The following is a 21641-nucleotide window of genomic DNA, read 5'->3' as shown; positions in this document are numbered from 1 at the left end:
CCTTCGATCAGATCCCGTAAAAAGGGTGAGTGTGGGGGTGGGGGCATCTCGAGCGGGCTCAGTAGGTAAAGGCTCTTGACGCCAAGCCTGACAGCCTAAGTTCAGTCCCTCAGACCCACATGGTGGAAGGAGCGACCAAACTCGGAAGCTGTCCTCTGATCTCCTCACATATAATAAAATTAAGAGTCAATAAAGATTGCCTTCGCAGACGCCCCAGAAACATGTTTGGTTTTACTTTATCTTTCAATTAAAATACATTTACACCATTTCCCCACTTCTCCCCGCCTCATGTTTTATTTTGGTTTTTCGAGACAGGTTTTGTTTTCTCAGTAGCCCTGGCTATCCTGTGTCCTGGGACTTTCTCTGTAGACCAGGCTGGCCTCAAAACTCAAAGAGATCTGCCTGTCTCTGCCTCCCAAGAGCAGAGTCTGGCTCAGTAAATAAGTCTATGATGTCATCATTACGTTGAGGTAAATTGAGGGTGACTCAGTTTGGAGCACTCTGCCCATGATCCAAACTTTTCGTTCCGATTGTCCCTCTGTTGGATGTCTTTCTTGGCTGTGCCACCTGGGAGTGCTCATATAGGTTTCAAGGCTGTCCACACTAGTTTCACGTGGGGCCTGAGAGAGTCATGCGTGGGGCCTGAGAGAGTCATGCCCACCCAGCCCTTTATCACCGCATTGTCCCTCAGTGTGCTCTGGAGACCACACCATTGTCCTTTCCCAGTGGTTACTGAAAATACATATTTTAGGCTGGTGTGGCCGTGAGTGTGAACATGGCGCTGGGAAGGCTGCGGCAGGAGAGTGGAGGGTTCCGGACCAGCCTGGGCTATATAGCAATAACCCCGTCATTTATTATGCAGCGTGGAGGAATCTAGCAGGCAGGCCTAGAGGAGAGGACGCAAACCTATAGAGAAAGCTGTCCCACAGGCCCTTTTGACTGTAGGAGGAGAGAGGAAGAGACTGGAAATGCATTTTTAAAAGATCATATTTATTGGTTTTTTTTTCACATTGATTATGAACCTTTTTCCCTTGACAGTTGTGGGTACTTTTGATGTATGCATTCAGTCTTTCTGTGGACACACCATTTGCATAGACACCCATGCTTGGCTTTTACCAAGTGAACCAGCTTTGCTACCTGATTAGCAGGTTCAGGAAGTTGCTCCCTGGTATTAACTTTTCCCTTCCAGGTGTTCCTGACAGTGGAGGGCTCCACACCAGCAGAAATTGTATTTGATATGGTGGCAGGAATAGTCTTCGCTGCTGATGAGAAGCTTTTGCCATTTTTTTGTGTTTGTTTTTGAGGCAGGGTCTCATTTAGCCAAGGATGACTTTGAACTTCTGATCCTCTTACTCAACTGCTTGAGAGCTGGAATTGCAGGCATACGCTTGCCAGTCACACCACAGTTTATATGGTGCTGAGACTGAACTCAGAGCTTCAGCGTGCTAGACAAGCACTCAATAATTGATCTACGTCCCCACTCCCGGTTTGTTTTCTCCATGAGACAGTCTTTTTTTTTCTTTCTGTGTAGCCTCGAAGCTTTATCTCTGGAACCACATTCTCTTCCCCCAGAGTCGTCTCCTATCCAATCAGGATCGACCCTGCTAAGATTATATGCACCAGGGTTGAGGATTCCTCCTGAAGTGTGTGTGTGTGTGTGTGAACCTGGAGCTCACGAGGACTCCTGGAGACATGAACCTCGATGCCAATGCTCAGGAGTATGAGCAGGTCCTTGTTGCGGCTTTTTTTCTATGTTCTAATCTAATGTGTGAATTACAGGAAACACATCACGCCCACAGCTGTATACATTCACCTGAGAAAAGTGGATGCTTATCCCCATTAAGTCCCGTGGAGTAGACGGGAACAGAGAGAGGCAGTGATAGTTGATGACAGTACAGAGATTTGGAGACAGTGGAGAAAACAGGCCAGATTCAAGTTGAGGGTGAGGAGGCAGAGGTCCACTGTGCTTCCTACCTGTGTTGTTTTGCCCCCACATACAAGAGATTTTAAGGTTAATACTATTCACAGCTCACTGACCGTACATGTAGCTCACTACACATTCCCTGGTGTGCTCATATAAAATTCCCTATAAACTATTTTAGTAAGAGCCAACAGTGTCCTTGAATGTAATAAATTACCTTGTCTGACCCTCAACTGGCAGGCCCTTTTCAGGGACAGCCACACCCATCCCATCACACTTCTGAACAGTTTTCCTTATGAGATCGACCAGCTTGGATTCCTGTTTCCAAACACGGCCGCCTTGTCATCCCCACCATTCACAGGCTGAGAGATTGGAGCTTCCTCTCTGGGTTAGCTCTCAAGCAGCAGACTTCACCCAGACCAAAAGTAGCTTCCTAAAGACCAAATCATCGTCTTTGGTGTCTACAAACTACCAACTTAGCCCAGATTCTGTGATTTTGGGGTCACAGACATGAGGTTACGGCACAGCACCCAGGGGCAGCTGCACAGGGGCTTAGCTCTCAGAGAGTGATTTCCTAGATGCCTCCAAAAGTAACAGAACCCTTCCCACTGCAAAACAGAATATAGTCCTCCCCCCCACCACCACCACCCACCATCCAGATGTTGTGCTTCAGCTGAAGGTCAGGCTGGGCTTGGGGTGGAAGGCAGGGTGGCTCAGCTTCGGCCCCTCCAGGACCCTCCCACAGGGAGAATGTCCAAGTTCATAGGAAGCCAGGAGGCCAGCAATTTACAAACAAGCAGAGCCTCACTGGGACTTGTGTAGCAATGGGTGATGTCCACGCTTGCATGTTTGGTGCTCACTCTTGAGTGCCTGGGATCTGAAGGGAAAGAAGGAAGTAAGGTTGGAGGCCCTTCCTCCAAGGCTCTCAGGTCTTCAGTACTGTAGGAATGTGGTTAGAACTCAGCCTCTGCCCAGGTCTCCTCACAGATCCTCCCAGGAACCTCCCGGGACACTGTGCACAATACTCCACCTGAGAAGTGAGTCTCCATCATCAAAGGTGTGTCAATCCTGCTCCCCACCCCCTTCCTGCCTCCTGCCTGCCAGTCAGAAAGCCTGGCTGCACATTACTGTGAACCTCCCTCAGCCTCAGCAGGTCTAAGAAGGGGTTCCCTCCTCTGTCATGTGGACTGAGTCTCTTCAAAGATGCCTCCATGCTGTCTATCTCTGGTGCTGGGGCCTGAACAGCCTAGAAGCCCCACCACACCGTTGCCCCTCTGTCCATCTGTCTGTCCATGGCATTAATAACGCTTCTAATAAGCTATCCCCAGTAATCTAGCTCAGTGTCCTCTTGAACGCCTCACCCCAAACCTAACAGGTACAGGGAGGGTGGCGCCAGTCACTGAGCCACCATCACGTACTTGGTCGTTGCAGGGGTGCAGCCCAGAGCCACAGCTTCTTCCTGCCTTCAGTGCAGATGACAGTCCCCATCCCCTAAGCCTGTGTCTTTCTCCACTACCTGAACACCCCCAGTGGATAGCCACAGCTTCACCCACCAACAAGCCCTCAACTGAACCATGGGCTTCTTCCACAGGAACATGCTGTCCCATCAAGATGCCCTACCACCTCCTGGACCATTTCCCATGAGTCACTGGAACTGCCACTCCCCCCGCCAAGCTCTCCCTCATGCCAGGCTGTCCAGGGTTCCTGCCCACAGGAAGACTAGTGCTGCTCAGTACCCTAATTTCCCCTGTGCCCTGAGTCTACAATTCCTTTGTTCCCACCCTCCCATTCCTCTCCCTCCACAGCCTAGGGATTTCTGGTGGACTCAGGGTCGCCCTCAGGATCCTTCTTGTCACTGTCTTGACACTGAGTCAGATGTTCCTAGACCGTTGCATATGGCCTGAGCACAAACCTTGCAGTGGTTCTGGCAGGAGAGAAGGAGACAGCTGTGTCCCTCCCTCCTTTTGGCTCTCAGACCTTTGAAACAGTTGAGGCAAGGAACTGGGATTTCCCCAGGAGGCTCCTGCTGAGGAGAGAAGGCCCGGCCTGAACCTTGGAGGAGAGCCTGGAGCCCAGACAAGGGTGGGCAGGGCCATGCTGTGACTAGGACTATTTAGCATATCTCTGTTGAAACTTAAATCTCCCATCAATTCCCCAAAGGTTAACGTGGGGAGCAGGGAGTCCCTGAACCTTCTTATTTGTGAATAAATCTCCTTTCTCTGTTTTTTACTAGTACTCTAATTGTCCTGTGGGGGACAGGTGGCTGAGCCTGACTTCTTAGGGAAGTCACGACCCAAGCTCTGGGATCAGCAGGTATGACCATCTGGCCCACATAACCTAGGCCAAATTATTTACCTTGTGGAGGGGAGCAGACATGTCGTCATGCGGGCATACACCTGGGATGTTGCCCACTGTAGCCAGTGGATATCATCAGGGATGTCAGGGAGCCATATCACCAACCTGTGGGAAGGAAGCCAATGACATTGTGCATGTGTACTGCACATATAAACATGCATGCGCGCACACACACACACACACACACACACGCACGCACATGGGTTCACTGTATCAGCTTGGAGATAAACCAGAAGAAGAGTCAATAAAAAGCAGCCATCTCCCAACAGTAACCTCCATCCACATGAGCTGTTAGTGTCACTTCTGACCCTGATCCGATAAGCTCCCTAGGGCAGATCTAGGCTGCAGTTACAACAGTGAACCTTCTAAAACCCCTAAAGCGAACCAGGTCATTCAGGGTTTCAGAAAGCCCCTGGGAATGAATGGGGAATGCCTCAGCTCTGTGAGGTCAGTCGACATAATTTCTCAAGGGTTGATGAGGAGTGCTGGCCAAGGCCTAGGCTCTCCACCGAGGCCAGCTGTGCCTTGCCACTACGAATCCAAGGGTAGTACCACGGGGACCAAAAACATTGGTAGGCTCTGGCAAGAGGCAGGTTGCTGGTCGGTGCCAGCCCAAAGCAGGAGGCTGACTCCATAGGGGACACTGAATCAGTAAAGCTGCCCGGGGATTTTGATGGAGAAATTAGAGGTTGGACTGGTGCAGGGTGCTGAGATGGGAATACAGGGGCTGCGCACAAGACTAGCTTGCTACGTGTCCTTTCCGGAGCAGACCTATGCAAGTGGCAGGTTTGCCGTGGAGAGAAGCAGGGAGGCAGGCTGGGATACATTTATTTCTTTTCAGACAGGGTTTCGTTCTCTTGCCAGTCTAGCCTAGACCCCTTGGGCTTTTTAGCTTCCTAAGAAGCTGGGCGGCGACTGTGAGCAGCTGACACAACTCAGCCAGACGGGAGGAAGCCAGACATTGAAGAGCACCGGTAGAACCGTGAACCGTGGTGGCTTATGCAAGCATCCAGGAAGGGCAGCAGGGTAGTCCAGGGAGAACCTGTCTCCTGCAGCACTGAGCTGGATCAGCACTAGCCACGGCCTGGAAGCTGTGCTAGAGACCAAGAGCATGGGTGGGAGGCGGTGAATCAGGCCTGACACCCTGAATGCACATGAGAGGCTGAGGCAGGAGGTTTGACTTGAGTTTAAGGTCAGTCTGGTCTACGCGGTAAGTTCCAGGTCAGCTTGGGCTACGGATTTAAAATTCTGGCTCAGAAGTGTGGACACATGGGGCAGAGAGATGGTTCACAGGGTGAAGATGTTTTTGGCTCTGTCTGACACCTGGAGTTTGATTTCCAGGACCCACAAAATGGAAGGAGAGAACCAACTTCAAAAGGTTGTCATCTGACCGCCACACACAGGCTATGGCCCTCATGAGTGCTCATATAGATAAACACGTGTGCACACACACACACAAAATCAACACATAAGACAATAAAAAAATGTAAAAATACCCCCCAACATACAGACATCCCACCCCCACCTACACTTGTACTTACAGACACAGACATGCCCCTCCACGCCCTTTTCCCAACATCACACACACACACACACACACACACACACACACACACACACACACACCAAGAATGCTCACATAAAAGAACAGGAAGAAAGGACCTGGTAGAGTTTAGAAGTTCATTTATGCTGTTAAATGTTAATCCAGGGAGAATGCTGGACAGTGGTAGTGTACATCTTTAATCCCAGCACTCAGGAGGCAGACACACGCAGATCTCTTGAGTTCAAGGCCAGCCTACTCTACAGAGTAAGTCCAGGACAGTCAGGGCTACACAGAGAAACCCTGTTTCAAAAAACCAAACCAAACAAAAAAAAAATAACCCAGAGAATGGGACTGGAAGGTATATTTGAAAAGACTTTAGCTTGGAGGCAAAAAGTCAAAAATTTGAAAAATGTAAAAAAGAGAAGGTTCTCAAGGCCAGAATCCAGCCAGAGGCAAAGCTCTCACAGAGCTGCCCGGAAAGGGGAGAAATGGCCATGAAAAAGGAGTTACAGACATTATTACAGATGGCCCAGTCCCCAAACCACAGAAGAGACAGGCTTTGGCTGAGGAAGTGACAGTCTGTGAAGTGAAATACTAACCAAGGAGGGGCAGAAGGACCAAAAGCCACTCAGCCACAGAGAGGAGAAGCAGGCGGAAGTGGACCCCTCTGAGCAATCCTAGGAAAGCCTGGCGTAGGTCTCAGAGGACAGACTCTGCGCCTGCAGGTCTCTCTGTGGGCAGCTGCCCAGCAGTCAGATGCAGAAACCAGTGAGGTTCCAGGAGGCCAGCAGAACACTCCCCTTAGGGATTCGGTAAGGCTCCGCTCCAGCAAAACAAGGGAGAATGCCGAGAAAAAGAGACAAGGCCCAGCTGGGGTGGAGCTCACCTTTAATCCCAGCACTCGGAGGGCAGAGGCAGGAGAGCTCTGAGTTCAAGGCCAGCCTGGTCTACAAACTAAGGCACCAGTCCAGATGAGACAGGACAAGGACACCAGGAGAGGAGGGCCAAGGCAAATAGCACAGCCAGAACCTCCAGATAACACATCTGTCCCCTATCCTCTTCCTCCCTTTCTTCTCCTTCTCCTTCCCTCCCTTCTCCTTCCTCATGGGACTGGGACTGGGGAATTGAACCATGCTAACTATCCACTCCACCACTGAGCTATATGCCCAATAACACTCAGTTTTGGGGACAGGGTCTCTACATGTACCCCAAGCTATCCTTGACTAACTCTGGCCCAGGGTGGTTTTGAACTACTGTTCTTCCTGCCTCAGCCTCTATTCAGAGTACTGGGACCACAGGTGTGTACCACCATGCCCAGTATAAAAACTGAAACATTCTAGCATTGGCATGATGCTCAAAACATTTCTGATTTTTTAAAAACCTGTTTGAACTTGCTTAACTATAAGCCTATGCAGATTCCCAGAATTCTAAAGCAACAACAAAAAATCCAAACCTTCGATGGATAAGGCATGTCAAACTCTTGGGTAAGGGATGTCAATTTAGCAACAAAGTACTGCTGCCAGCTGGACATGTGTGCACATGCCACACACAGAACCTTACTGGGCCTCCTGATCATCCTCTGCCCCAGACGGTTTCGTCTCTTCCTGTTCCAGAAGTAAGCTGAGGGGTACATTCATTAGTCCAGGGCCACACAGCTGTGATAAGGGGGTGCAGCCAGGTATTAAACCAGGACAGTCTGGTGAATGAGCCAAGCTGCCTCTTCACTGTGCTGTTTGAATGGGAGCCCCCTTCCCAAGTTCCAGGACCACCTCGTTTCTGTCTCCTAACAGCTGACTGACTCACACCATCCAGCCATGACCAGAGGGAATGGGGCTCTCAGCTCAATACTGTTTGCGTGTGATTCTATAGACAGGCCCAAGGACAGCAGGATCTGTTTCTAGACCTGGCCTTCCTACTCACCAGCTCAGTGGCTGCAGTGTTGTGGCCTCACCTCTCCCTACCTCAGTTTCCCCAGGGGATCATGAGTGGCTGAACTAGGGACTAGTTAAAGCCATTGCCAGCTCTAGAACCCACCAGATAGCTTCAGAACTTACACCATGCAGCAGATACCCATGGCTGGAGGTAAGAGGGCCTCTCCCAGGGGCTCCATCTTGTAACGCAGACAGCCAGCCTGGGCCAAAGCCGCTGTCAGCTCCCTGAACTGCCACACCATGCCTCCATGCTTACCTGTGGACCACAGCGATGGCCAACTCCACGGGCAGAGTGCAGGGCAGCATGAGGTACGACAGGATCCTGATGGGCAGGAGGTTGCAGGCTTTGCTCAGATAGCCGTCCCTGTCCTTAATCGCTTCGCTCACAGCTGAAAATGGCAATTTGGAACCTCCTATCTGTATGGCTCCCGAGAATACCAGGATCCAAGCCCCTCTGTCTGTAGGGGTCAGACCAGCCTGGAGCCTAAGGACTGGCAGGGGCTCAGATGGGACACACTGAGGTTTGTGAGCCGTTCCTCTCATAGCAAAGGTGATGGATGCAAAGGTCAAACTCTAGCCAGGTCTGGTGGTTCAGGCTTCTGATCCCAGCACTTGGGAAGCTGAAGCAGGAGGATTTCAAGTTTGAGGCCAGTGTGGGCTACACAGTGAGATGGTCTCAGAGAGAAAAGAACAAAGGGAAGAGCCCCATCTCTCCCTCCCCACTTCCCTCTGCTGGCCCATATTTAGGCCTAAGGTTCTCTCATGTTTCCAGATGAGGGCACACACAGCTTCCAGTCACCCTTGGCCACATTCCACCCCTCAGCTGCCTCTTCACCCTCTATCCCCTGATGACCTCCTGACACCTCCCACTGAACAGCTACTGCCTGGAGGGCAGACACTGGGTTCAGTTCATGCCTGAGTCTCTCCTGGGCCTGGCTGGAAGCTGTCTGTGGACTAGGCTGCCTGACGTGGCAGATCAGACCATGGTCACATGCTACAGTTACCCTGCAACTCCTAGAAACAACAAGCGCTGACTCCTCACAGATTTGGATACTGGAAGACCAAGTGTTAGCTCCAGCAGACAATGGTGTGCGGTGAGAGCCAGGTCACAGATAGACCACTGCGGCCAAAGGACTGGAGGGTATTTACGTATTTACTGGGCCTCTTTCCAGCACCAATCTCATTTGGAAGACTCTGCCCTCAGGAGTGGTCCCAGTGCCTGCCTGCCAATACCATCCCCTCGGGAGCTTGGATTTCAGGATGAGAGTCATTTTTGTTCTTGAGCTAAGGTCTCATGTAGCCCAGGCTGACTCAGAGCTCACTATGTAGCCGAGGCTTGCCCTGAACTCCTGAGTCACCTGGCTTCACCTCCTAAGGAAAATACCACATTAGGCTGTCAGCATAGGAATTTTGAGGGACACAAACATTTAGAACATGTCATTGTCTACTCAGCAGCCAATGACAATGACATAAAATATATCACATGGTGGCAAAAAAAATGGTGGCTGAGCTAAGCTAAAAAGGGAGCTAAGGAGAGACAAGTAGACAAGTGGACAGCAGGGACCCCAAAGGCATTCTGAACGAAGAGTTGGGAGGCAGGCTGGACCCCAGGTCTTCTCTCATATCCACGGCCCTGATCAGAGCTGGAACGAGGAAGGAGGCAGCCTGGCAGGGTGGGTCTGGGCCTGGCTGCCTGGCTGGAGCCCATGTGAGTAACCTGGATCAACTGGATCAGCGTTCCTCCTGGTCATGAATTCTAGGTACAGGGATAGGTGGCAGTGGCCAGTTTGTGCAGTAGATCTCTATGATGTCCCTATGGCCTGTCCCCAGAGGCTTCTTGCTGGAGAAATGTCACCTTTACCCGTCACATACAGCAAGCAGCCCAGTTGCTTACGCTGCCTGGCACGCCCTGTCCTCATTCCATCTCAGTGCAGCAGTACCTGTGCTGAGCTTGGGGGACAGGGTCTCCTTGATGCTGTCATCCCAGGGCACAGCTGTAAGGCACAGGCTGACTGGCAGCTGGTCCCCCACAAGGTTGCTGTTTTCCAGGCAGAGAGGCGTGGCTTCTGGCTCCATCTCCTCTGAGGACAGACTCAGGCTGGGCTGTGGCCCATTACAGATGCCTGCAAAGAACAAGGAGATTGGCACGAGGGCAGAGATGAGAGACAGTCGTCATCTACCAGCTACCCAGATGGCAGGGGAGGTGAGCCAGCACAGCAACGTCATGCCTGCTACCACCCAACGCGAGGCGTGGATGAAGGTGGACCCACAGAGCTAGAAGTGCCGTGCGTGCAGCCCAGCAGATGGGAGTGTAGTCCCTGCCTCGTGTGCTCGCTCACGCTTTAGCTATGTGGGATTCTCTCTGCTTCAGAGCCAAACACTACAGTGAAGAAATAACTCTTCTCCCACAGGCTGAGCACTCTACATTCCAGGCCCTGAACGACAGCACAGTGGCCATTCAACAGCTATGAGAATCATCAATTCCATGTCGCCCGAGGAATCACAAGCACAGAGACTCATCCGAAGTCACACAGCCACTACTTGGCAGAGCCGGTCTGGTGTCCAAGATGACACCCTTCCACCATATGACTTCCAAGTACTGAGAGGCAGGCAGAGCCATATCGAATCCTGGTCTGTCCTTCTCCCTCTCTCATGCTTTTTGACTCATTCCTTTGAGTCAAGGTCTCACTAAATATCAAGCAATAATCACAGTCATAATATTTATATCTACTTTATCTTTTATCATAACTAAGGAAAACTATAACTATAAATTCTTCAACTCATCAAAGACTCCAGAAGGATATAATATTACCTAAGTAAACAGGAAGTGCATTGTAAGCAACTTCCAAAACTCTAGAATTGACAGGGACATCTTGTTGCCTGGACAATCACCCAGAGTTCCTGGTCACGGCCCTGTGGCTTTCTGAGTGAAAGGACACACATCTGTCCTTACAAAAGCACCATCTCCTGTCTCCATAAATGTGCTTCAAACCCACACACACTAGGCAAATGTTCCACCAACCCTCTTTTTTTTCTTCTCCCGTCCCTTCTCTTCCTTTCTTTTTTCTGATGGGCTTGGGGACTGAACCTAGTAACTTCTATCTGCTAGGTAAGCAACACTGGCACTGAGCCCCAGCCTCAGCCTTTTGTCTTTCTTTCTTAAAACATTTTGTTGCCAGGTGGTGGTGGTGGTATTCGCCTTTAATCCCAGCACTCGGGAGGCAGAGGCAGGCGGATCTTTGTGAGTTCAAGGCCAGCCTGGTCTACAGAGAGTTCCAGGACTGGCTCCATAGCTACTGAGAAACCTTTGTCTCAAAAAAACCAATAAATAAATAAATACAAATTCTTTTTTTTATATTTCTTGAGAAAGGGTCTCAGTAAGTAGCCCAGGCTGGCCTTGAACTCATTTGGCAAACAGAGTAGGTCTTGAACCGTAATCCTCCTGTCTCAACCTCCTGAGTAGCTGAGATGACAGGTCGATGTTACTAGGCCCAGTTTATGACAGGGCACATATTCTTTTTTTAAAGAAAGCCAGCTTTCCTTACTGTGTGACCGTGGATCATACCTGTGTAAACTAAGATAGACTTGATGTCAAAATGTCATTCCACTGTGTGACTACATATCCATGGTCACCCAGGTGAGCTTGGATGACTCAAGTACAGGTTCCTGCTAAGAAGACTCATCCAGGGGCGGGACCCATAATGGCCTGGGGACCAGAAACTGCTCCCAAACCTTGTCAAACTGGAGCCCATTATGCTAAAGACCCACAAAAGAGCACAAAAGGAAAGAAAGAAGCTGCCTGCAGAGGAGGGGCCCTATGCTGGGGTCAGGCTGCCCAGGTTCAAATCCCAGCTCTGCCTTAGGATGTTTGCCTCCGATCTGCTGGTCTCTCCCCTCCAGCCTGCATCCTGTCCCACAGAGGTGAGGGAGAGGAGGGCAGAGCGAGACTCCGGGAAAGGCCATGAGGATGGGTGACAGAACTGAGGGACTCTGCAGTCACTCCCAGCCAGGACCTACCGTTCTCAGCCAGGAACCGGAAGGCATCCAGGTAGCCTTGAAAGCACAGCTCTCCCGTCACCTGTGAGCAAATCAGGCAGGTGAACCACAGGGACCATGACTGCCATGTCCTCTGAGGACCAAAGACAGCCAAAGCTTAGAGGGCCCCTCTGCCTGACTCTGCGCTTCCCTAGGTCTCAGTGCCAATGTCCTCTCCACAGAGACTCTGCCAGCAGGAGCTGTGTTTCAGGCAGGTTGGGGCTGGGGCTAAGCCGTCACTCTAGCCAACATGGTACTGCCCTAAGTGTCCCTGGACAGTCATGGCTGAGAATCATGCTTAGTGAGCAAAGTGGGTACATGCAGCCTGGTTCTCTCCGGAGACCTGCGGATACATGGTGACTGAACTAAAACACCAGTCAGAAAAGGGAGCTCCAAGTGTGGTGGCTCCTCACCAGGGTGAAAATCAGAATCACATTAGGAACCAAAATGAAAACAAGTTCTGGATTAGGGGTGTGATTCAGCAGTGTAGCTCTTGCCCAGAACCCACCAGTGAGGGTGAGGGTCAGAAGGCGTGGCTCAGCTGTGACACCTCGTCCATAATCCCACAGTGAGGGTTGGGGGACGTGGCTCAGTGCAGTGATCCTTGCCTGGTTTCCATCCTCAGCATCACAAAAAAAAAAAGAAAACACAAATGTCTGGGTCAGTGCCCCTGCTTCATTTTAAAATTCTCTCTCTCTCTCTCTCTCTCTCTCTCTCTCTCTCTCTCTCTATGTCTCTCTCTCTCTCTCTCTCTGTGTGTGTGTGTGTGTCCACATATGCATATGGAGGTCAGGGGACAATTTATAGGAATGGGTTCTTTCTCTTGCCATATGGGTTCCAGGAATGAATTCAGTCTTCATGCTTGGCAGCAATCACCTTTACACACTGAGTCATCTTGAGGTCCCATGTTTTTTTTTTTTTGTTGTTGTTGTTGTTTGTTTTTTAGGCAGGGTCTCTCTCTGTAGTTCTGGAATTCCATACATAGGCCAAGCAGGGCTTATACTCACAGAGATTCACCTGCTTCTGCCTCCTGAGAGCTGGAATTAAAGGGGCTCATCACCATGCCTTGCTTGTGTGTCTGTTTTCAAGATTCATTTTTAGTTTTTAATTATTTATGTAGGTATGTTCATGTAATACAGATGCTCACAGAAGCCAGAGGCATTGGGTTCCCTGGTGCTAGAGTTACCGGCAGTTGTGTGCCTGATGTGAGTGTCGGGAGTCAATTTTAGGTCCTGCACAAGAACCACAAGAGTATGATCTTCACCTCTAGGCCATTCTCTCCAGTTCTCTTCTTTTCTTTAAAGGTTTTTTTGTTTTTTTTTTTTTTTTTTTTTTTTTTTTTTTTTTTTTTTTTTTGGTATCCCAGACTGATCTCAAGGTCTCCATCCTCCTGCCCCAGTCTCCTGGGTGATGGGATACAGGTATGTACCACCCCACCTACCCTACTGTGAATAGTGCCAATTGTCAACTTGAGAGAATCAAGAGTCACCTAGGAGATGGGCTCTGAGTATGTCTATGGGTTGTTGTTTTTTTTTAATTAATTTATTTATTATGTATACAGTGTTCTGCCTGCATGTGTCCCTGCAGGCCAGAAGATATCATTATAGATGGTTGTGAGGCACCATGTGGTTGCTGGGAATTGAACTCAGGACCTCTGGAAGGTTTATAGTGACTGTGTTAATTGGCACGCCCACTGTGGGTGGCACCACTCCCTAGGCTGGGATCGTAGATTTTATAAGTGGAAAGGAAGCTGGGAGGCAGCATGCATTCATCACTAGAAATGGGTTAAGTTAATATAAGAGTTAGCCAATAAGAAGCTAGAGCTGTCGGGCGGTGGCAGCACACGCCTTTAATCCCAGCACTTGGGAGGCAGAAGCAGATGGATCTCTGTGAGCTGGAGGCCAGCCTGGCTTACAAGAGCTAGTTCCAGGACAGGCTTCAAAGCTACAGAGAAACCCTGTCTCGAAAAACCAAAAAGAAGCTAGAGCTAATGGGCCAAGCAATGATTTAATTAATACAGTTTCTGTGTGGTTATACTGGTTCTGGGCAGCCAGGCAAACAAATGGTTCCTTGCAACAACTCTGTTTCCTGATTGTGGACTTAATATGAGCAACTGTGTTAAGATGCTGCCGCATGACTTCCCTGAATAAATTGTTTCAGAAAACCTGCTCTTGTCAGGATTTTTTAAATCACAATAATAGAAAAAAAAATTTAGACACCATCCCCCACCCCTGACTTTTTAGACCCCAGTTCCTAGAATTGGAGTCTGAACTCTGGGTCAATCCATGTGATCCCCAGTGGAGGCTGTTGTCAGAGGGAATGACCAACCAGCTCTAGGACAGCAACCTTTCTAAGTCACCGTCATGGCACAGTCTAATCCTGTTTGCTCGTGGAGGGACTAACAGGGATCCCCAGCTATCTGGAAAGCAGAGAGCAGCACCCTAGCACCCCACTCACCTTGAGATCAGGTGGGAAGAGTGCTCTGGTCAGCAGGTGGAGGTTCCTGGCACAGAGGCGGAGACTGAGGTTGGTGACATTCACCTGGAAGAAGTTGGTGGACTTGACTTTGGGGCAGATGTCATGCTCGCCATAGAAAGGGGACACCGTGATGGTGGTTTTGGCATCCAACAGGGGGACATTGTCACTCACGCCTCCATCCACGTACCGCTGTAAGGAAGAGGGAAGGGATGATGCTGTTTTCCGAGACACTGCAGCCGAGATGGTGGCCCAGGAACAACTTTTTCAGAGACTTCTTACTGGCTTTCAAGGTCGCTGTGTACTATTGCATAGGATACCCGCTGTGCAAAAGTGCCAGCAGAGAGACATGTGCAGATGGGAATGCACCCCATGTTGTTGTGCCTGGCAAGTCCCAAGGCTAGGTGGATACCCATAGGTGAGTTGCTATCATGTGTATAATGGGACTATATAAACTAGGGGTGCTATATGTCTTGGGGACAGAGTGCGATATGAACCCTGCCTCAAAGGAGACACATGGCCACAAGTTCAAATCCAGACTCCCTTTGCTGCTTAAGAGATCTAGAACAGCCGGGCGGTGGTGGCGCACGCCTTTAATCCCAGCACTCGGGAGGCAGAGGCAGGCAGATCTATGTGAGTTCAAGGCCAGCCTGGTTTACAAGAGCTAGTTCCAGGACAGGCTCTAAAAAAAAAAAAAAAAAAAGCTGCAGAGAAACCCTGTCTCGAAAAAACCAAAAAAAAAAAAAAAAAGAAAGAGATCTAGAACAAGGCATTTAATCAAGCCTGTTTTCTTGTAACACTTTTCTTTCGGGGAGAGGGGATGAGCCATGAACTCACGTTCCTCCTGCCTCAGTCTCCTGATTGCTGGGATTACCTATGCAAGTCTCCGTGTTCGTGACAGAGTCTTAGGTAGCTACAGCTGGCCTTGAACTCCTGACCGTCCTTCCTAAGGAGAAACATTCTAGAAAGTCATGGGACGTCACCAAGATGCTCCTGGGTCCCTTCCAGGGCTATGCCCACAAAGGACACACATGTGGTACATACACCCCGCCCCCACAAAAAAAGTAGATTTTTTTCTACTCTTGGGTGTGGTGGCACTTGCCTTTTAGTCCCAGCACTTAGGAGGATTCTAGCCAAAATTCCACACGTATACCCTGTCTAAAAGATTAAAAAGATGAAATGCAGAGCCATCCTATATTCCCCCTGCAAACCAACTACCTTCAAGAGTAATTTAATTCCTAAGCATCTTACACTTTAATTAGGCCACCAAGAGGATCCCCATGGTGCTCAAGAGCAGATTAAAGGAAGCAGGCCAATGTATTCAACAGACAGCAGACAGGGAGGTGAAAGACACTGCTGGGGTGTGAGTCTGGATCAATCCTATAGGAACACCAGGGATGGATTCTGTCCTCCAGGCTAAAGATCCCAGCTCTGCAGTTAGATAGAGTCATGGGTGCTCGAGCCAAGGTCACTGCAAAGGAGGCCTCAGACACTCAGCTGCACCCCCACTTCTACCCCCCAACATATACACTTACCTCTCCTCGGAAGGAAGGAGGGATTAGACCAGAGAAGAAAGGGATGAAACAGGAGCACAGCAGGGCCTGTGAGGACAAAGGAGCATGGCAGTCACAGGACTAGCACCTCCCTGCGCCCTTCTACACCCCCAGTGACAGCACACTGAGAGGCTTGCGGCACACAATAGGCTGTTTAACACCTGGGTGAACGAATGCCACTCACACTAGTATTTGTGGCCCTTGGATCTTAGCAACACCAGCTCCTTATAACCATTTGCCTGCACTCTTCAATCTTCTGTGCTTGACCCCAGGTTGACCACACTGTTGACTCAGTGGCAGAAGGGGCTGGAACCACACATCTTGCCTAGGGGGCTACAGGAAGCACAGACCCGGGCCCTCTCTCAGGGTTCTCCTGCAGACAGTTAGAGGCCATATGGACCCAGTGGTTCCGCACACCAAACTTTGAGAATCATTGTGATGGACAGCATACTATCCACTGAGAACAGATAAGAGTTGGCAATTTAGAAGCGACTAGAAATTCAAGAGGAGAACTAGACACATGAAGGGTTGCTGGCCACATCTGCAGCCTCATAGGGACTCACATTCTGTCAAATGCAGTTATTCATTCAAGAACTATAAAAAGTCTATGTGTGTGTATATATATACACACACATACATACACATATAGACATATATGTATTTGTGTGTGTATATGGCCCAACATGGCATTTGATATGGTAAATTATCTTCTCTATGCTTGATCTTGAGATTAGAAGCAAATAAGAATGGTCCCACCCTGGAGAAGCTTCACTCAAAAAAACCCAGCTTCACTGCATAACATTTATAGGTTGGGGAGTGGGGCACACTCTCTGAGTCTTGAAGGAGGAAGAGAAACTTTTTAAAGGGTAAAGTTGCACAGTAGAACACTTGTCTGATATGCCCAAGGCCTTATCTGGTGGAATAATCTTTTTGGTACACTGTGAAGATTTGTCACTTGGATTGGTTTAATAAAAACTGAACAGCCAATAGCTAGGCAAGATCTTAGGGGCAGAGAGGATGCTCAGAAGAAGGGCAAAGATGCAGAGAGTCGCCAGCCAGATGCAGAGGAAGCAGGGCATGCAAGGGGAGAGGCAACAAGTCATGAGCCATGCAACAACACATAAGTAAATAGAAATGGGTTAATTTAAGTCATAAGAGCTAGGTAGAAACAAGCCTAAGCTAAGACCAAGCTTTTGTAATTAATAAGAGGTTTTGTTATTTGGGAGCTGGCTAGAGGGACAGAAAAATCTGCCTACATCTATCTTCCATCCCCAGCTCTGGAAAAATTAAGAGAATTAAAGTCCTGATATAGTAGGACTTCCAGGTGCTCCATCCAATTCACCGGATGAACAATGTTCGTATGGCCCCAGTCCAGTGAGACAACAGTCCTGTACAGCTTTTTCATTTGGTTACACCCAGAGAGGCAAAGGACTTATACTTACATCCACAACTTCATCTTTGGAATGGAAATCAGACACAAGAACATTCTCCCCATCTGAAACCCTTGTGAGCGAGATGCAAGCCCTGCCGGAAATGATCTGGTGGACATTGTCCGGGAGGCTTTCCCGGAGCCCATCTCGGATGCACTTGTTAATGTTGAAGGAGGGATGGAGGGAGCCAATGCTGCGGCTCCTGGCTTTCCGCACAAGGTCCATGAGGCTCTCTATGATGTGATCTGGGGACAGAAGACAAACACACAGAATAGGATGCCACATTGGAGGCCAGAAACCACACAGAACTTCTGGACTGTGGCTGATCCCAATTAAGATACCATAAAACACACCCTGTATTTTGGTCATACTGAGCACATTGGAGGAGGCTACATTTCAGAGGTTTACTAGGTGACATTATCTCTTTAACAGTGGTTTACAGTCATTTACAAAGTGATAATATTCTGGGTATGGCTCAAAAAATTTAATTTCGCCCTTGCCTGACTTTATTCAATGGAGCAACTAAGAAATATAAAATGGCCGGAATGGCGTGTGGTTTGTATTCCATGGATGGTGCTGAGCTAGGCCTTCCAGTGGCCCATGTATGTGAAAACTCCTACATGTGTGTCCATAAAGTCACAAGCCACCAACACATTAGCACCCCAACCTTGGCACAAATGGACTGAACATTAGTGGGTACAGAAGAAACAACGCAGGCCTGGACCTGAATGTTATCCTCAACTCCACCCCTTACTGAGGAAAGTGCTCTGCCACCCATCTATCCCTCAGATGGCCTTCTAAAATATTTAAAGATTAGCCAGGCGGTGGTGGCGCATACCTTTAATGCCAGCACTCGGGAGGCAGAGGCAGGCGGATCTCTGTGAGTTCCAAGCCAGCCTGGTCTATAAGAGCTAGTTCCAGGACAGGCTCCAAAGCTACAGAGAAACCCTACCTTGAAAACCAAAGGAAAAGAAAGAAAAAATATATTTAAAGATTTATTTATTATAGTGAGCGTACATAAGCTTACATGCATATGTGTACAGGAGTCCACAGAGGCCAGAAGAGAGTGTCACATTCCCAGGGCCTAGAGTTACATACAGGCTGCTGTAAGTTGCCAGGTGCTTACTGGGAACTGAACCTGAGTCCTTTGCAAGAGCAGTAAGCGATCTTAACCACTGAGCGGTCTCTCCAGCCACTAGACTGCCTTTTTTCAACAAAAGTAAAATTTACTTGCTTTCGGAGACAGAAAGGATTGAGTAAAACAACATCTATAAAATGCTCACCTCATAAAAGGCTGCTTAAGTGGCTGGCTAGTCTCCACGGGAGCCTCTAAGCCCAGAATTCCCAGATTGCACCATGGGTGCATGGTGTATTCGTGTTTCGTCTGCCCTCACTCTCCAGCCCAGCGCTCTCTGGCCAATCCACTCTATCCTGGTACCACGACCACCTCTTCTAGCACCAAGCAGTACAAATCCTGAACTCCACAAAGACAGACATATCCCAGCCTGGCCTGATCTAACTCTAACCCTGACTCCCAGCAAACCCCACCCGCTTGCTGAGCCTGGCTTGAGAGTGAACTTACACACTACTGGCAGATCCTACCACCTCCTCTGCCAAATCTAGCCAACGCTCAGGTGCCCCAAGGGCCTGTGCCTGTCACAGCCCTGGGCAATGTACCTCAGCAGCCCCCACCAGAGGTAACCTGTACCTCTGGCCTCTCTGTGACCTGATAGGACAGCCATAGGCTGTCCCTGTTAACACCACTGTACCAGGGGTTCTCAACCTTCCTTAATGCTGCAAACTTTTAATATCGTTCCTCATGTTGTGGTGACCCCAGACCATAAAAATTACTTCCTTTGCTACTTCATAACTGTAATTTTGCTGTTATAAATTATAATGGACGTATCTGTATTTTCTGATGGTCTTAGGCGACCCCTGTGAAATCATCGTTTGATTCCCCCCAAAGGGTTGCACCCACAGTTTGAGAAACACTGCTCTATATCAAAGTGGCTATACTTTAGATTCCTGGGGTCAATGCATTTAAACCTTGTCTCAATAATCATCCATTCATACAGGGGTCCAGAGGCCTCCGTGTAAGAAATGCCTTTGGTCAGTGCTGAAGCCCAGTGCAATGGCCACTAGGCTGGTCAAGCCTTCCCAGAGGCCACTCTCTCTGACCTTTGCTCCTGTCTCCCTCCCTCTCTGAGGAAGACAGCAAGCAGGCACACAGCCAGACAGACTTGTCTTCTTATCCCTGAGTCCCATCAGCTCAGGGTCTGCTCACTGATTCTATCCAATGACAGAGCTTGGCTCACCAGCAGGGGCTTTCATGTGTCTGCCAAAGTCACTCCCGCCAGCTGAACAAAGAGTAAAGCATTAAAGAGGCCCGGATCAATGAAGGTTAATAAGGGGTATTATCATGTTGCCTGGGGACCTTTGGGTGTCAGCGGCTCCCCCCCTCGAGGGGGGCACTTAGCCAGGCCCTGCCCACAACCTCAAAAGCATTCAGCTGTGACACTGGGAAGGGCATTGCATACTAATAGTTTGGGGGGTGAGAGAAGTAAACTCACCTTCTCTTGCGCATGGATGTGTGCATGGACAAATGTTTAATTAGGCCAAGATTCAAATGCCCAGAATGTCACTGCCAGTGACATCGATCTGGGAGGGGCGGCTTGGCCCAGGTCAGTGAAGACAGAAGAGGGTGGAACTGGACCTGTCTGGGAATCCATTCCAATCTCTAGGGAGGATTCCAAATACTTTCCTAAGCCACGCACCCCATCCCTAGCAGCCACCTCTCAAGGCGACCAGAGAGCTGAACTGCCACCAAAGGTGTTCAAGTCTGGGTACCTTCTGCCCCCCTGGTAGCACCCACCATGGTACATTAGCCAGAGACACATAAGACAAACCCTCCGCGGCCCTGATGACAGGGACCAGAGGACCCCGCCCCCTGCATTGATACCTGCACCTTGTTCTCTCCTGATCCGGGATGGCCCAGCTGGCAGGACCCGGGTGCAGGACCCATTTCAAACCAGGGCACCGGAGCGGGAAGAAGATGCTCAAGCGTCTCCGATGCATAGCGCGCCCGCTGCCTCCCGCCCTCGGAAATCCCACGCCGGGCTCCACGGCACCGGGAAGGATGAGAGATATCTGAACAGGTTCCCCGGAAGGTGTCACCTATTCCCCAGGTGGAAAGCCCCTTCCCGCACGGGGCCTGGGTGGTGGCCATGAACGCACCAAGAGGGAGACTGCATAAGAAGGTGACCACGTGCAGTGCACCGGCCGAGCAACCGAAGAAGGTGCGTGCATCGCGGAGGAGGTGCGGGGCGCGCTCGCTCAGACACAGCGTGGCCCCGACGTGGTAGAAGCCCAGGAAACCGCAGCCGGCGAACGACAGGCTCCAGCCGCGCTCTGGGTCGTACATTGTGCTCGGCGCTCAGGGTGGCGCTGCAGCTCAGCTTCAGCTCCGCTCCCTGTTTGCAGCTCTGAGCCTAGGGAGCGGCAGCAACTCGGGCAGTCCTTGGATGACGTCACCAGATGCCCCGCCCCACTCAGACCATGCAAATAAGCTAGAGAGAGGCCCAATGGGCTTACAGGACTCCTGCTCCGCCTCTGCCCTCGTGGGCTTTCCCAAACGCTAGGCTTGGGTGCTTGCTAGACAGAAATGGCTCTTTTCATTCTCTTTTCTTTAAGGTCCTGAATGGCATGCCCGGGACACTCTCTCCTTTCCTTTATTACAAGGGAGATGCCACTATCTAAAAAGGAATGATTGTTTCCTTTATTTTCTTGCAGGTTTTCTGTTTTTGCAGTTATTTATTTTGATTTCTGTACGTTTTCAATTCATAGAGAGAGGCAGGAGATTTTCTTTCGTTGTTAAAAAGATTCTAAGGGTTTTTCCCCCCATGTGCACGAATATTCTGTTTGCATGTATGTCTGTGCACCACGGGTATGCAGTGTCCACGGAAGCCAGAAGAGGATGTTAGAGCCCTGGAACTGGAGTTACAGACAGTTGTGAGCCATCAGATGGGTGCTTGGAATTGAACTCCAGTTAGAGTACTTGTGCTCTCAAACACCGAACCATCTCTCCAGTCCCTTGTTTAATTTTACAGTACTAGGAGCTGAGCCAGGGGCCTCCTTCATGCTAGGCAAATGCTCTACCCACTACACTCCCGTCCTTTTTTTCCTTAGGACACGCTGTCTCCTTCAGTTACTCGGTTGGCTTTCAATTCAGTCTTTACCCCAGCCTGGACTTCAACTTCTGCCCCTCTTGCCTCAGCCTCATAAGTAACTAGGATAACAGGATGGCACCACCTGGCAGGGCCTCAAGTTTCCATGTCAAAGTGGCACTTCAAAATAAAAACTGAGATTGGCAGGTGTCAATAAAGGCAAGAGTTGAGGGAA

The 21641-nt window shown here is 49.7% G+C and overlaps 1 protein-coding gene across 3 annotated transcripts; it reads right to left on the bottom strand.

The window, feature by feature from the left end:
- Positions 1-969: 969 nt before the first annotated feature.
- Pnpla3 (patatin like phospholipase domain containing 3) lies at positions 970-20743 on the bottom strand. Of its 3 annotated transcripts, none has more exons than XM_038342616.2 (9): positions 20478-20743; positions 17256-17488; positions 15796-15861; positions 14243-14326; positions 11768-11828; positions 9691-9873; positions 8007-8139; positions 4277-4381; positions 970-2798 (listed from the first exon to the last, which is right to left on the bottom strand). In XM_038342616.2, exons 1-9 carry the CDS (start codon positions 20662-20664, stop codon positions 2726-2728), a joined length of 1125 nt encoding a protein of 374 aa, XP_038198544.1. In that variant the 5' UTR covers positions 20665-20743; the 3' UTR covers positions 970-2725. The 3 variants fall into 3 exon arrangements, with proteins under 3 accessions (XP_038198544.1, XP_038198543.1, XP_038198545.1); XM_038342615.2 differs by having other exon boundaries at positions 14243-14452; positions 20478-20742; XM_038342617.2 differs by lacking the exon at positions 20478-20743 and adding an exon at positions 18527-20089 and having other exon boundaries at positions 14243-14452.
- Between the last annotated feature and the right edge of the window lie 898 nt (positions 20744-21641).

This window comes from Arvicola amphibius, chromosome 9 (assembly GCF_903992535.2).
Source record: "Arvicola amphibius chromosome 9, mArvAmp1.2, whole genome shotgun sequence".
NCBI classification, from domain to species: domain Eukaryota; kingdom Metazoa; phylum Chordata; class Mammalia; order Rodentia; family Cricetidae; genus Arvicola; species Arvicola amphibius.
The sequence above is the reverse complement of the archived record's forward strand: the minus strand, read 5'-3'. Positions and strand labels throughout refer to the sequence as shown.